The 16,614-nt window shown below is 37.2% G+C and overlaps 1 protein-coding gene and 1 long non-coding RNA gene across 2 annotated transcripts in view; both read right to left on the bottom strand.

Moving 5' to 3' along the window:
* LOC144662313 (dynein axonemal heavy chain 8-like) overlaps window positions 1-16,614 on the bottom strand; it is a 79,660-nt gene that overhangs the window by 62,653 nt on the left and 393 nt on the right. The window contains exons 2-14 of the mRNA XM_078523098.1: window positions 16,260-16,394; window positions 15,531-15,621; window positions 12,398-12,558; window positions 11,359-11,554; window positions 9,962-10,125; window positions 7,629-7,805; window positions 5,676-5,789; window positions 4,081-4,188; window positions 3,455-3,703; window positions 2,210-2,407; window positions 2,058-2,134; window positions 1,791-1,890; window positions 285-540 (exon numbers count right to left, since the gene is read on the bottom strand). Coding sequence (XP_078379224.1) covers window positions 285-540; window positions 1,791-1,890; window positions 2,058-2,134; window positions 2,210-2,407; window positions 3,455-3,703; window positions 4,081-4,188; window positions 5,676-5,789; window positions 7,629-7,805; window positions 9,962-10,125; window positions 11,359-11,554; window positions 12,398-12,558; window positions 15,531-15,621; window positions 16,260-16,394 — 2,026 coding nt within the window. The remainder of the gene's footprint in view (window positions 1-284; window positions 541-1,790; window positions 1,891-2,057; window positions 2,135-2,209; window positions 2,408-3,454; window positions 3,704-4,080; window positions 4,189-5,675; window positions 5,790-7,628; window positions 7,806-9,961; window positions 10,126-11,358; window positions 11,555-12,397; window positions 12,559-15,530; window positions 15,622-16,259; window positions 16,395-16,614) is intronic.
* On the bottom strand, window positions 14,747-15,514 carry LOC144662323 (uncharacterized). The gene is made up of 2 exons (XR_013572427.1): window positions 15,210-15,514; window positions 14,747-15,164 (listed from the first exon to the last, which is right to left on the bottom strand). It is a non-coding gene; the product is annotated as an uncharacterized LOC144662323 (long non-coding RNA).

Consider the following 16,614-nt stretch of genomic DNA (forward strand, 5'->3'; position numbering starts at 1 on the left):
GACACGTCGCAAAGCACTGCCGTTGTTATGCAGGCCATGTTTAAATCGTTTGCTTTGTTTGCTATGTGGTTTTTTTGTTTGTTTTCTATTTGCTTCTTTGTTCTGTTTTAATCAGTTGCATGCAAAGTTATATCACTGTAACTTTTATTTTCTGCAACAAACCTCAAATTACAGACAACAACTTGCAACATTTTGTGTACGAAACAGTTTCTTGCCAAGCAACCTGCTATAGAAAAGTAACAAGTGCTCCACTAACATACCGTTATATTGTGAATACTACAAACCTGTCTTGGCAACTTCCACCTGCTTAAGCCAGCCCTTATGATAAAGAATCTCAAATTCGACCAGAACAGTTGCCAGCTGGTTAAAGTTACGGATAATTTTAAATGCCTCTGGTGTTTTCAAGCAACTGGGATGCTGTTCGAATATGTCCATAGGATTGCGTATACGCCTCATGAGCTGACGAGCCCAGCTGATCCGACCGGAGATAGGAGGTACGTCACGGTGTACTGGGGGATTTTCACAGTTCCGTTGGTACATCTGCAAATATAAAGAAATACAATGGATTACAATAACATGGACGAGAATACATGAACATATTCGTTTCACTAGGGACGCAAGCACAAGCGCAAAGATAACAGCTCCTATTTCACCGTGAAAACGTCTTCGACGCAAGCATAAGTGCAAACCCAAGCACAAAAGCATTGCATTATGATCCTTGTGCTTGTAAAAGTAAAGTCTGTGACCGAGCCAAGTGGCCCATACAGCCGGAGCTTATCCCGGTTTCCGTAGCATTAAGCGACTAGGAGTATTGCTACTCCCCGCTAGATGGGATGCTAGTCCATCGCAGGGTTACCCCCCAGCAGTAAATTCGCCGGTACCCATTTGTACACCTGGGTGGAGAGAGGCACTGTGAGAGTAAAGTGTCTTGCCCAAGAACACAACGCAGCGCCCCGGCCAGGCCTCGAACCCGGGGCCGTTCGACTCAGAGTCGAGCGCGCTAACCATTAGGCCACCGCGCCTCCTTGTGCTTGTGCCTATGTCAAACTGAACACAAGAATCAAAATGTTTCCTTTTCTCGTGCTTGCGTCGCTAGTGAAAACCAGGCTTTACTTTTTGTCCAGTAGTAAACGCTTCAAGGAATTGATTTTGTGGATTTGAGACTTGGGTAAAAGGTAAGATTTTTTTTATAGGTTTTTTTTAGTGAAGTTGGGGGGGGGAATATAAAAAAAAAAAGAGAAAAAATATAATATAAAAAAAAGAAAAAAAAAGGGGGGGGGGGGGGAGGGGGGGGGGGAAGGGGGGAGGAAGAAAAAAAAAAGGGGGGGAGGTTGGGCGCCGGAGCTTTGCGAGTTCTATTTTTGGCGATTTGGAAAGTGCAATATCTTCCACATGAGAGCTTTATTAAAATTGGGTATTTGAACGAAGTTGATGTCTGAAGCAAATTTGTTGCTGGAGCTTTGCGGGTTGTTTTTTTGTGATAACTCCATTTCTTCATAATGAATACCGGTATATATGTTTAAAGTTCATAAAACACAGGCCATACAAACGAATACCAAAACGTTACCTTTTGCATCAAAAGGTGATTGCCAATTACAATAAAGTTTGTTATGTTACGTTACGTACGTTACGTTACGTTACGTCACGTCACGTCACGTCACGTCACGTCACGTCACGTCACGTCACGTCACGTCACGTCACGTCAAGTCACGTCACGTCACGTTACGTTACGTTACGTTTCGTTACGATTAGACCCAATAAACGGCTGTAAACTGAGAAGACTTTTGTACCTTCGATATGACTTCTACTTCCTTGCCGAAGTGATGAAGAAGGCCTGCATACCGCTCTTCGATGGATGACTGCAGACTGGGAATTCCAAGCTTTTCAAATCTAAATCAAAACAATTCATGGATCACTTTATTAAACTATGGTAATGCTTATACCTGTAGTGAAAACCGGAAGGGGTGTCTCTCAAATTCATCTTATTTCTTTCTCAGGGAAACGGAGGAACTGATCTGATTTGCTATCTTGTCATAAAATAAGGGCATCTGACATACCTGTCAAGTAGCTCCAGGGACTGCGAAATTGTAACAATTTTCTCAAAGCAGCCACTCATAAACATTTCTAAGTGTTTCTGTTCAAAGAAACGAAAACGCAAATTATTCATTGCCTTAGTATAGAAGCACACAAAAAAACAGCATTAACGAACCTCGATGTCAATGATCTGCCGCCTGAATTCAGAGAAATCGGCTTCAAAGTCCGGTTTCCTGTGATCCAACGGATCATAAGGCTTCTTCTTAAGGGCAGAGTACATATGCTGGAATCTGTTGGAGATTGTTTCAATTCCCTCTATCTTGGACTCAGTCAAAACAGAAAACGTTTCCAATGCATTCATCACTTCTATGATCTGAAACAGCAAACAGCAATGACAGCAGTTTGTTAATTGTAACTTTTCACGAGAAACCAGTCAATGATGGAAATATAAACAAAAGCGGACAACGATGGCATGAAATGGTTGAAAAAGGCAGAAACAACCAAAGGCTCTGAAAATTGATGATTTTCTCGATTCAAACTGTATAAATCGTAACTTGGGTACATTTTGGGGGCATACTTTCAGACTTCGAGTATTTGGAAATATAACACTATGTTGAGTACATCTTTTGGTTACAAAACAAGGATTTACGTAGGATTTCAGAAATTCTGTGTTTGAAATTCAAAATTCCTTATTATAGGAAATTAACGCTTCATGAAATTAACGCGAATTTTAAAAATTCGCGTTAATTTAAGTCGTGTTCATTTTTGTTAATGTTAATTTCCGCGCCGTTAATTAAATGGAGCGTTAATTTCCATGACCTTAATTTTCATTATTTTGGCCCCAGTTTTTTCGATACAGTCCAGACGTCCTTGACTTATAGGAAAAGGCATTATTTCAACAGGTTGGAAATCTGCCGGTAAATCACTGAAACTGTAAAGAATGCTGGAGGTGGTCACATTCCTTCGCTTAAGCCCTACGTTTAGGATTATACGCCCAGTGTTGAAATAAACTTGTTCCTGTCGTCTCAACTTTTTTTTTCTTTGTGTTTGTCGCGTTAATTTCCTTCATTTTGAAATGTTACCCCCTTTTTCGCGTTAATTTCCTTTATTGGGAAGTAATTTCAGTTTCCTTCAATTCGCGTTAATTTAAGTCGCATTAATTTCAAATACCTTAATTAACACAAGCGTTAATTTCCTATAATAAAATATAAGGTAGTCGGAATCTCTCCCAAAAACAGTCATGTTTAATTTGAATGAGTGCTCAGGAAAATGGTTTTTTAAGAACAATTAGCTGAGGTGATTTGATATATTGAATGGATATTTCATGTTCTTTTTTAGGCTTAGAGATTATGCAGTTTAAGAAAGAGGTCAAAAATTGCAAGAAAAAGACGACATAGCTCCTTAAATATGTGACCCACACCTGATTCAAACGTTTGCAAAATGTGTCAAATTTGCCAAAAATGTACATCTCGGAGAATTCAAATGGTTTCATTGCAGGATCCTCGGCGATCTTCATCTTTGTTCGTTGGAAGCATCTCTGATATTCTTGGTTTAACCTCAGACAGGCCTTGAGCTTCTCTATCAGGGGTTGCCTTGGTTGATCCCACACTCGGGTCACGCCTCGGTCAGTTAAGTAGTTCTTACATGCAGTCACCATTTGATTTGTCACCTGAAAATAACAACATACACCTTGTTATAACGATTGTAATATTGAAGAAAAGTCGTATAAAGACAACTATTAACGCATAAAGAGGCGTTATAAAGCGACACTGTGACACAGACTTTGAGAACCTGACCACTAAACCCTACGTCAAATTATAATTGATTAGTTTTTTTCGACGGCTGTTCCACAATGCCAGCATATCAAGATACTCTTTAGTAACAGAGGATGACTACCAAGGGTAACTTCGCAATTCCCTTCTTCTATTCTACAACTGGTTTATTTCTCTGTAACACTGCTCTCCCTCCCTTGGATAGAGCGTTCCCGTTTAACTTTATAGCCTCACAATATTTAGGTGAACAAGTGCATAAAAGTGCATAACTTGCCTTTATGAAGAGCGATGTCATCCTCTGAGAGGTGTTGTAGTATAGAGATATGCTGTGTATCATCTGAATAGCATTGATCACCTTAGGAATACAGTCAATCATAGAAACCTTAAAAACAGAAGTAGAACACAATGTCAGATGTCTTATATATAATCAATCTGTTCACCGAATGCAGCTATAAGGCAGAAAAATAAGACACTCCTCAGTTTGGACCAAATAGATCAAGGACTAACTTTCTAATGGTGGAGAATGTTGTTGTTGTTACAAGTTATCGAAAATACTTGGTTACCTTATTACATGAAATTTTCGCGCCACGTTAATTTCGCGAATGTCACGATTCTAAAAAAATCGTGAAATTAAAGTGACGCAAACAATAAGTGTCGCGAACATAACATGACGCGAAAATTAAGTGACTCACATTATGTCAATAATCAAGAAAGAATAAGTTTAGTACCAATGAAAGAAGGAACTTTTAATGTAAATGAATGTCGTCGTCAATTTACTGACAATAACTCATGCACGTACAAGCATGACCTACTAAAATAACTTGTAGACATTGTGAGAACTGATCTGTTGTTGCTATTGCCGAGATTTAGTCCCGTCCTTTGGCGTTATTGTTCCTTGGAGGAAGTCGTTTTATTTAATTCAAGGGCATGTTAAATGATATTGTTAAGAAATGAAAATTGTGCCTTCCCAAAAAAAGCAAAATTTAATACCTTATTATAGGAAATTAACGCTTGTGTTAATTAAGGTATTTGAAATTAACGCGACTTAAATTAACGCGAATTGAAGGAAAAATTACTTCCCAATAAAGGAAATTAACGCGACAGATGGGGTAACATTTCAAAATGAAGGAAATAACGCGACGTACACAACAGGAACAAATTTATTTCAACACTTAGGCGTATAATTTTAAACGAAAACAATGTTCATGGTGCTTTTTCCACTTTGAGCGTTCTTTGCAGTATCAATGATAGTGGCAGATAAAATAATGCTTTTTTCTTGGAGTTAAGAACGTCTGGACTGAAAGGAGAAATTGGGGCCAAAATAATGGAAATTAACGTCATGGAAATTAATGCTCCACTTAATTAACGGTGCGGAAATTAACGTTAACAAAAATTAACGCGACTTAAATTAACGCGAATGTTTGAAATTCGCGTTAATTTCATGACGCGTTAATTTCCTATAATAAGGTAATTCGAAAGACAAAACTTTCGCAAAATCGCGAAATTTGAGTGTCGCGAAATATGCCCACCTCAAAATCATGGAATTAACGTGTCGCGAAAATTTCATGTAATAAGGTAGTTCATTAACATTGTCAGCTTGTAGTTTTGTATTATAAACTGAATTCAGTTTTTGTCTTCTTCATTTTAGGCTTTGGATGCACTCAAATGGTAACTTAAAATTGGCAGTGAAAATTGCCCTAATTAATCTCCAGGAATAAAACTATGTTGAACCTTAAATATTGGCCGGATTAATGACATGTTTAAAATTACCTTGTACATAACTGGAAATCAGCTAAGTCTTGTGAAACAATTTAACAGTGGTGAATTTATTTCAACTGAGCAACTGGGAAATTTTAATGTGGATCATACCGGGTCTGCATGATAGAGTGGATCACACTCTTTCTCCAGTGTGTACAGATACTTCACATTGTCCTTAGCTTCATTGGCAGCATCTGTAATGCGACAGTCCAGCTCACGCCAAAACTATGCCCGTGACAAAAAAAATGGAATTACTAACTAATTTTTTTACACCAGGTAAGTACCTGTAAATAATAATAATAATAATAATAATAATAATAATAATAATAATAATAATAATAATAATAATAATAATAATATCTTTTATTTAGACACGATAAATTTACAGCATAGCTGATGTGGTCGTGTTTAAGTTACCTAAGAAATAATCATAACAAAAATAACACTAAGACAAATACGAATACTAACTAAACTTATTTACAATATAAGATATTTACAATATTTACATGCACTAGCCTATTTACAATTTTCTATTTACAATATCGAAATTTTTGAGGGCCCTTAGTTCCCTATTGAAGGATGCTAAGCTTTCTTTAGCCCTCCAGGCATTGGGCAAATTATTCCACCTTTTTGCGCCAATGTATGAAACTGATTTCAGTTTAAGGTTAGTTTTTGGCTTGGGCAAGACTAAGCAGTTCTGAGGTCTCAGGTCATACATACTATGCTGCTTCCGAAAAAGAAATTGGATACCCAATGGAGCAGTTCCTTCAAATACTGTGTATACTAGAGTTAGAATTTTAGTGTTATAAATCTTTATCTTTTGCATCTCTAGAACGTCTGTAAGTATAAGGTTCGACTTGACTTCTACAGTCAACTCTCTCTTAACGGACACCTCAACAAGACGGACACCTCCATAAGACGGACCCTTGGGGATGGTCCCTGCCGTTTTTCAGTCATTTTACTGTAACCAAACTCCCTATAAGACGGACACCTCTCCAAGACGGACAATGGACACTTGAAAAGTGTTTTTTATCGTGTTTTTATTAGTGAAAATACTTCCAAACTTCGTATAATTTTAAGGGACAGACCATGAACGTAATGACGCTCCTAAAAATATCTAATTGCCGTAACTGTTCATCAGTAGGATGCCTAAAATGCGTGCAATTCCACAATTGGTTTCGGCTCCATTAAATCCTATGCCAATTGCAGAACATTTTAGGAGCCACCCACGATGTGAGCACAGTTACAGACAAGACAAAATAATAAGGAAAATAACGTAAATAAATGTAAACCATTTAATTACGAACTAAGCGCACACGCTAATATATTATGGTATAAGCCTGATATATTATGGGCCCTGCGGTTTGACTCAATGTAATGGTTACATTTGCCACAGTACCACATGTAGTTTCCAAGGGGTGTACCATAAAAACATATCTGCTCAAGAATATACTTGCAATCCAAACTATCAGAATTTTATTGCGATTTTCAGTAATATGTAAAACCGGTATAAGAACCTAATTTTATTTTGTTTTTTTTTTTTTTTTTTTTTTTTTTTTATTTTTATAGTTTTTTTTTTAAAAAAAAAAAAAAATATTTTAAAAAAATATATAAAAATTAATATTTTTTTTTTTTTTATTTTTTTTTTTATTTTTTTTAATTTTTTTTAATTTTTTTTTTTTTTTAAAAAAAAAAAAAAAAAATTTTTTTTTATATTTTTTTATATTTAAAAAAAAAATTGTTCTCTGAAATTCAATGCTCAACCAATGGATTATACTTTTCGCTGCCATCAATCATCTTAGCGGACCTCTCGAAAACAGACGTTCATTTCAACCGGGTCAAAAGGTCACGTCTGTCAGTAGTGATTGGTAGATTTCAATCCATTTTGTTTGTTTCTGTTTTTCATATTACGTTGTCTGCCACCATAATTAGGATCGAAGGCAGCATAAAATGCAATCGTTAGTTGGATTTTGAATTTCAGAGTTTGCATATCACTGAAAACTGCAATAACAACTTTGAACTTCTCATAACTCAAAAGAGTGGGCCAGTGTTCTTGCAAGTTACCTTGAGTGTTTTAGACTTGGCAATAAGCAGTATTCTTATAACTGCTTTACAGTCAGCACCCTTGATCTGCTCCACCAGTGAGTTAAATTTAGCCATCCTCATCTTCCAGTGTTCCAGTTCTGCCATGGGCCCAGTATCATCTGCTTCCTTCCTCATTTGCTCACTCTCTGCTAACACCTGCCAGTGGTTACAACAATAATTTTTTTTTTCTATCCCCTACATATATGGTTTTCGGCAATATCTTAAACTTGCATATGAAACAGAACACAGATAACAAAAGCCACTACTTAGAAGAAATGGGAACTTTTGAAAAATTTTATCAGTTTAAAAAGGTCAAATAACCAAAGAAAACTCTTGTATCCCCTGACATTCCACTTTCTACCCCCACTTGCCTTGGCAATGCCACCAACAGCCCTGCATTTTTAATTTCTGCCACCATATTGATTTCGTCCTCTCTTTCCTGCCCCTTTATCGTCTTTGTGCTTATTATTTTCCTATGGCTAAGTAGTGTAGAGATTTGTAATACATCGTTTCGTTTTGTTTCTTTTCTTTATTACCTTGTAAATTTTTTCCTTCCTTGTGTGTATTGTATTGTTGTAAGCATTGTTGTAAGCATTAATAAAAAAAAATAAAAAATAAAAAAAATAATAATTTCCTAACATTTGAAGTTGCTGGATACCCAACAATTAATGCAATGATCAAAACCATTGTACTCAGACAGGACCCACCACTCTGCAAAAAGATTGGTGGTCTCTTCATGTACCCCCTTCCCCGGTGTCTTGTTTGTATAGCCCCCACTCTATCAGGAGTAGAAACTAAGAAAAAGATTCAAACATCCTTGTGCCATTTCTCCAGCAATTCAAGCTTCATGCACACCTAATATGGAAGTCTTAACTCAATATAAATTTTGAAGCCAATAAATTTTGTACATTTGGCTAATCTTGCATAACCCCCTACCCCTACATAGGCCTTTCTCGATTATGCTAGCATTTTTTTTTGGCATTTTTTGGGAAAACGAGCATTTTTTTTTTTTTTCGTTTTTTCTTGAAAAAGAATTTCTAGCATTTTCTGTCATTTTTCATGACTGTGATCCAGATTTTCAGCACACAGAACTCAGAAGGAGAAATAATCCTAAAGTTTCACAATTTTGATTACTTAATTTGATTGTTTTCTGTCTGTTTCGACTGTTTGTGCGTTGTGTTACTTGTGTACTTGTGTTGTGTTACTTGTGTGTGTTTTTTTAGTTTTTTTGAAAAATATATATTTTTTAATTTTTTTTTACATATGTTTTTTATTTTATTTTATTTTTTTTATATTTTTTTTATAAACAAACAATTATTAAGTATCACCTGTTGTTGATATGAGCATATAATGTAAGAGTTTGTACGTTTTGTTTGAATTAAAATATAGCATTCTTTGGAATTCAAGTGGCATGTTTTAAAGAAATCAGGCATTATTTTAGCATTTTTTGGCTTTATGCGAGAATTTCTAGTAGCATTAAATGCCAGTTTTACTAGCATAATCGAGAAAGGCCTACCCCTACACAAGGTGGGGCCTCTTTGAGTACACTTGTTATGACCACTTCCCTAAGTAGGCAGAACACTTAAACAGTAAGAAAGGAAGGAGTGCTAGCTTAAGTGGATCGCATTAGCAGGCGTGTCCATTTACATTGTATTCTCATTTAGGAATGTGAAAAGTGTTAGCATTTGGTAAGAGTAATAGTTTTAGACACGCTTTTAGTTAGGGTTAGTTTTGATACTGTTTGGGTTAACCACATCATATCTGTCATTAATATCAGCCTCCTCATGTGAACCATTTAAAAGTTAAAATCAGCATCTTTTAGACAACTTTTTATGTTGTTGTTTCTTTATGGTTTTCCATGAACACCGTATTTTCGTATGGCGTTTATGTGCTTAAATTTGAATGTTCTATCAATAGAAAGCCGAAACATATTGAAATTAAACCACAAAAAATAAGGTTTTTTACCTAAGGCTTGCATTGTGTGCAGGCCTTAAGCTAGGATTTAAAACGTGGGAGTCAAATTTTTTATAAGGTCTGACTTTGTCCCTGTAGGAGACTGAGGAGAATGCAAGGTGTTTTTCTGCAGTTATGAGTACAAAGGTATCTAAAGATTTCCACATTTTCTAAAAATAAAACTCTGTATACAGTTATTCATATCAATTTTCTCTGACAAGTGGCCATCCATAGGACTCCTGGGCTCCCACCTGGTAAATCCTGCAGAAAACCTACGTTCTGGTCAGTGTTGCATGAACACAAAATTCTCAGAAACATGCAACATTAAAAGTAGCAGTAAAATGAGGAGATCCATTTACCTGTTCAATCTGCTTGCACCAAGAGTGCACCAGGTCATCCAGTGCAGCCAGTATTTCTGTATTGTTTGCTATAGCCTGATAGTCAGCTGGACCCTCAAGAGAACTCACATCTAACACATCACATGGGTGCAGTTTGATGGCTTCATTCACTGATGCATGAGCTCCTAAAGCCAACATAACAGCAATCAATCCAAGTACATGTCAACTGACTGGTTACTAGCAATTTTATTTACAGATACTTGTGTTACAACTGTATGCCACATTGTACACAACTGTATGTAGCTTGTATAACTCAATGAGTGTTAAAAATGCCAATTCACAGTTGAATTTTAAGGTTATAGTCATACCAAAACCATACCAAAATGAATGACAAAAAAGCTAAAACAAGGTCAAGCTTAGGAGTACAGACATGACACATTGCCTTATCACAAAATATCATAATCATGGTTGCCACAGACTTCAGTTTGCAAAATTCCCTGACTTTTCCCTGAAAAAAATCAAATTTCCCTCACAAAAAAATGCAAAATGTCAGATCTAGTTGCAGAATCCATAATTTCCAAAACATTGCTGAGATCCAATTGACCTGAAAACTTTCTCCCCGCCTATTACATCAACAGTGATATAAATTCAATTTCCCCTGACTTTTCTTCAAATATGTCAATTTTACCTGACTCAAAATAAAATTCCCTGACTTTTCCCTGACCTTGAAGATCTAGAATTTTATTTTCCCTAACCATTTCCTGACCTGTGGCAACCCTGATACCCGGGGGGGCTACTTGAAAAGGTTTGATACGGGGAGGCTCCGCCCCGAGGTCCAACCCCTTACCCTTTTATATACCATTTTGACAGAAAAAGTACCCCTTTCGTATACCTTTTATTGAAAAGAGGTAGCCCTTTCACATACCTAAATGACATGACATATACCTTACACAGGAAGTCTTATTCTCATTTTTATGTAGTGTTAAATAAATCAAAATGATACAGCCGTAAGATGCGTCTGTTTGAAATATTGTTATTAAAGACCCCTTTAAATACCTAAATGACAGATTTCCCTACCCTTTCACATACCTAATCTTGTGAAATTCCTACCCTTTTATATACCTGAAGCGTGAAAAAGGTACCCCTTTCGGGCGGAGCCTTCCCGTATAGGCCATTATAGGGAGTGCCCCCCCCCCCCCGGGCCCTGATAATGCAAAGTCCACTGTATTTAACAGTTTTAATAAAGAAAAGGTTAAATTGATGGTATGTGTAATTTTGGTTAAAACACAATGAGAAAGATTCGTACAATATGCTATTCAGTCAGAGGCACAGTCTATTAGAAATATAGCTTGACCGTGGCCAACTGATTGGATATTATTCAATATTTTTAATTTTTAGTATAACTATTCATGCCTTACCATCAATAAAATGAACAAAGCTGTCTAATGATTCAACAAACTCTTTGCTGGCTTTTACGCCTTGTGGAGTCTGTGTGAGCTCTCCCCAGTTGGACATGGCTTTAACGGCAGGTACATAGATCTTAGTAAGATGTGCTCTGAGAGCTGGAATGAGGGATCCTGCCTCTGTTACATTTATCATACCAAAGCACGCTTCCTAAATCACCAACAACAAGAAAAAACAGGTTCTTCAAAAGTTAACTGGTTAAAGTTTCAAAGTTGGTTGACTCTTTAAATGAATAATTAATGCAAACTGGCTATCATAGGATGAGACCCTGGGAAAGAGGTTGCATTTTCTGGGTCATCCAAGGAGCTGAAATCCCACTTAAACGGAACACAATTCTTCTTACTCTTTGGGTTACCAAAGTTTTCCTCCTTTAAATGTAAAACTGATTTTACCGTAGAAAAGCTAAAGTTTAGGGAGGCAGCGTGCCGGCAAGTGGTTTAGGCGCTGGTGTTGTAATCCGGAGGTCCCAGGTTCAAAACCTCCATGCTGCCACTAGCTGGATTTGTTTCTCTGTCATACTGTGTTCAAATCCTCGAACAGGCTTTGTATATAGCCAACTGGTCTGCCTCCTGCCAGTTGGGATTTTAAATATTGTTAGGCATGCCACTGAAACAGACTGAGGAAACAAATATACTAAATCATTTAGAATATTTGTTTCCTCTGTTTCAGTGGCATGCCTGCAAACTAGCTATCTTGAAGCTAAGTCATCATCATCATCAAGCCTCTTCGCACCAGTAGGCGCATAAGGCCGTTGAAGCTAAGTGCATGAAGCTAAGTGCAAAAAAAATAATAAACATAATAAATAAAAATAAATGTTGTTTATAGTGGTCATGAAGCTAAGTGCATGACCACTATAAACAACATTTATTATTATTTATTATTATTTCTTTTATTCTGGGTAAAACAGGTTAAACCATATCTGCAGTACCATGCTTTTCCCCATTGATTTTCCTACATAATAAAATGATATTTGTAAAATAATTGCATGTGTACATCAGCAATATTTCTCATCTTTAGCTCCTTATTGGCATCTGTCTTGACACAGTAGACCAGAGTTCCAGTCAATCCCTCTTCTAGTCCATCAGTCACAAGGAGCACATGTACTTTACCAGACTTGGGAGCATGAAGCACAGAACGGCCTCGCACTTCAGTGACTGTTAACACAACAATATGTGTATTATTTAGTGTTTGCATGGTTCCCTTAAATTGTATGTGCAGATATAAACAAGAGTTGACAAGAGTTCAAACGCTTTGGTCCATGCTCATCCAGACTTAAAAACTCTCAAGCAACTTTGGTCCCCAGGGGGGGGGGGGGGGGTACTCCGACTTGTTAATGAAGGGGATGATCGCATGGAGGCAAAACTCAGGACCCAAAAAAATCACTAAGACTTCAGACGTTACCCAAAAAAATCCCTGGACCAAAAATAACCCCCCAAAAAATCCCTTGTCAAATTACCCCTAAAAACAGAAAGCACAAAACACAAAGAAAACTATAACAAATTGAAAGCTTGTGTTTGTTTATTCATCATACCATAAATACGCCAAGGCACTTTAATTCGTTTTTTTTTTTAATACCCAAAAAATCCCCTATTTAAATCAATTCACCCAAAAAAATACTTGCCAAATTTTCCAACCCAAAAAAATCCTTCGATCATCCCCGTCATTTACAAGCCAGAGTACCCCCCCCCCCCCTGGGCTTTGGTCACAGTAGGTTTGAAGGTAAATTTCAATGAAGATCTCAGTTTACAGGAAGCTTAGGACTGTTTTGCTACACTGATTTTTTCTGCCCATTAACTTTTCTGTAAAGCAGTTACCCTGCAGTTTGGTGGGTGATGGTCCAGTGTTCTCTATTTAAATTTTTCATTAGCCATTCCATAACTAAAGGTGAGCATTTCGGTATATAAGCATTACAAAGTAGTTCATGGACAACAGGTCTTCCTAACCTTGTGTTAAGGCTATCCACAGGATAAATTGCAATCCAGTCGATAGCAAAGTATGTTTTGTTAACATAATTCCACTGAATAGCAATTTATCCAGCATATCACCGCTATGCACCCTTCAAACAACTGGGCCCAGCTGCTGTAACAGGGTCTGGAAGGGTATTTTCGGGATCCGGGATTTAAACAAAATACAGGGATTCGGGAAAACCCAGGATATCTTGACGGGATTCGGGATTTGACTGCTCTCTGGGAGGTGGGATAAACCCAAATTTAGGCACGGGATGCGGGATTTTTAACCTTTCTGTCGGGAAATCAGGAAGTCGTTACGAGACAAATGGAGGTTCAAGCAGCGAACCCGAATCAACCGGGCAAGCACTGTTCCTGTACACGTCTTTAGTGCTCTTTCATCATACTAAGGTATGAAAAGTTCGTTTTTTTTTTTTCACGCGTGAGTTCAAAATATCAATCGAAAGCGCCAGTCTACATCTAACATTTTCTAGCTTTTGCTGAAATTAATCTTCCGTTTGATTTTTTTGGCAGGTTTGGGGGAGTAAAAACAGGATTTGGGATAGGCATTTTAAAAAATGCGGGATGCGGGATTTTCATAAAAAAGGAGTGGGAATGCATTATCAGGACCCCCCCCCCCCCCACCCCTTCCAGACCCTGCTGTAAGAGTGAGTCAGTCATTGCCTGCCCATGCCCAAAAGATACCCACAAAAACACAGGTTTGCATGGCTCCAGCCAAACCACACTTTTTAGCTTTGTAGCCATGAAAAATGTAGCATAAAACAATTTTTTACCTCCTCCATTCCTAGATCCTGACCAGTTGTGTAAGGCTAGCTATCCAATGGAATTGAAATCTATAAGGTCTGGGATAATATCAGACCTTCTAGATACCCCTCCCACTGGATTAAACTAGCATAATTATCACTAAGTGAATTTATACTCTACAAACTGGAGCCAAAGGAGGGGGGACCCCACACCAAGGTCCGACCCCTTTCCCTTTTATACACCTTTTGACAGGAAAGACACCCCTTTTTGTATAACTTTTATTGGAAAAGGTAACTCTTTCATATACCTTCACAAAACAACATGTACAGTCATAAGTCGTGTCTGTTCGAAATATTTTAAAAGTAAAGGCCTTTTTAAATATATTAATAATGGAATTTCCTACCCTTTCATATACCTAAACTTGTGAAATCCCTACCCCTTCATATACCTGAAGCCTGAAAAAGGTACCCCTTTCAGGCAAAGCCTCCCCGAACAGGCCATTATATGGAGTACCCCCCGGGGAACTGGAGCTCTCCTTTAGGCATGTGAGCACTCAAATTACTCTTTTCTACTCTGTCTATGTTCTCGTTTGTTTATTCAAAGTAATGGTTTATCAGGCGCGTAGCTGAAGTTTTTGTAAGGGTGTTCGTATTGACAGGAATATTTATTAAGGGAGGTTATTTAATACGAGCGCCGAAGGCGCGAGCCTCTAGGGGGATCTGGGGGCATGTCCCCCCAGAATATTTTGAATCTAGAGGCCCGGGAAATGCTATTTTCAGCATTGTGTACGTCAATATTTCAAACTCGATGGAGTGTAAAATAACAGGTATTTTTAGTCATAACAACAATATTTTCGGCGTTTTGTTAACTTGATACATTCATACATACATACCGGCTTAGTACACTAAACGTTTTACAAAAGCTTGACGTGTGCTGCAAAGGTTAAGTCCCCACCCCGGCTCCACCTTCAATGTACTAAAAGCGGCGTCAAATCGTCAATATGCACTAAATACACCATAGTTAGTACTAACTATGAATGCACGTATCACCTGCGTCCCCCGAAATTGTAATCCCCGCATTTTGTTTATTGATACTCCATTTATCAAATCCCGGACGCCTGTTAAGGAAATACTTTTTCAGCAATGGGATTATTTTGACTACATATAATACTAGGGCACTAAGATCCATTCTCCTAACAATTTAATACTTTCCCGATACTTTTAGCGTTTTCGTGCAGGGTAATTTAAAAGCTGCAACTCTCAAAGTTTGTTTTCCATTCCCCCACTATTTGCTAAAAGCTGAAAATCAACAGTTTGTGTTTTCGGTCCTCCATTATTGACCTCCAAAGGGGGTTCGTTCGAACCCCTCGAACCCCCCTCCTACGCGCCTGTTTATGATAAGGATACTATACTTACAACTAAGCCCCTCCTGATCAAATGCTTGATAAAAGAACATCAATGATCTTCTTCCCTTTGGCTTTAGAAAGTTGTTTATCATGTACACTGCCTGGAAAAAAAAATCAGTTTTCTTAAGACAATTATACAATTTATATCACTTATGTAATACAAATGTATAATATTAGTATGAATCTTACAAACGTGGTTTGGGCTAAAACCTTAGCTGTACTTCACAAAAAAAGCTGATGAATTTGGTTTTCAGGCAAAATCTGTTTTCAACCTGAAGAATGCACTCTTTAACACTTAAAACAATTTGAATTGTATTTATTCAGGTTTCTTTTGAATGAATTCAAAATGTTTTCGATCATTGTCGGAGTGTTATCTTCGGGGTTGAAACAGATGAACCTAGGTTGGAAGCAGATACAATACAATACAATTTGACCTACACGCTGTCTACAGCATATGTTCTGTGAAAAGCTAAACTAAAAGCCACGATTGTTCCAACTAAAATTATGTATAGGCACACTAAGCTTTTACATGAGTAGTCTATTTATTAAATTCAAACATAGCAAAAATGATATTGTGTTGATGAAGACTAAATTACCGGTAATAATTTTCAATGAGTAATATAAATATCACTATTTTGCTTGTTGCTGTTCTCATAAATAACCATTTTTTACTCATTTTCCCTTCAAGAGATATTTTGCCGTTAGCACAAGTCTAAAAATTTTGGTTGATTTTTCTTACCTCTTCTGAATCAATAATGAACTCTTCCACAGCAGAGGCTTCAAGATCTAAATAGCTTCCAACAATTCCCATAATAAACCTGTACTCATCTGAGATCATCCTCTTCCGAGCTTCACGGTTTTCTCTCGCTCTTTGCTGCAGCAGAAAAAAAGAGAAATGATTTATGGACGCTGTTTGTGAAATAATGATTCAGAATCCCTTTCAAACTTTGCTAAACTGACCCTAAACTGTTACTAAAACTTGATGAAATGACTTTTTAACAAGAAGTTGTGTCGATATTTCGCTTACCAGAACAGCAAATGAGAGCAGCCATTTACGGCACATTTTATAGGCTTACTTATGCAAATTGTGCTAC

This window comes from Oculina patagonica, chromosome 8 (assembly GCF_052425735.1).
Source record: "Oculina patagonica isolate OP01 chromosome 8, crgOcupat, whole genome shotgun sequence".
Classification (NCBI taxonomy): Eukaryota; Metazoa; Cnidaria; class Anthozoa; order Scleractinia; family Oculinidae; genus Oculina; species Oculina patagonica.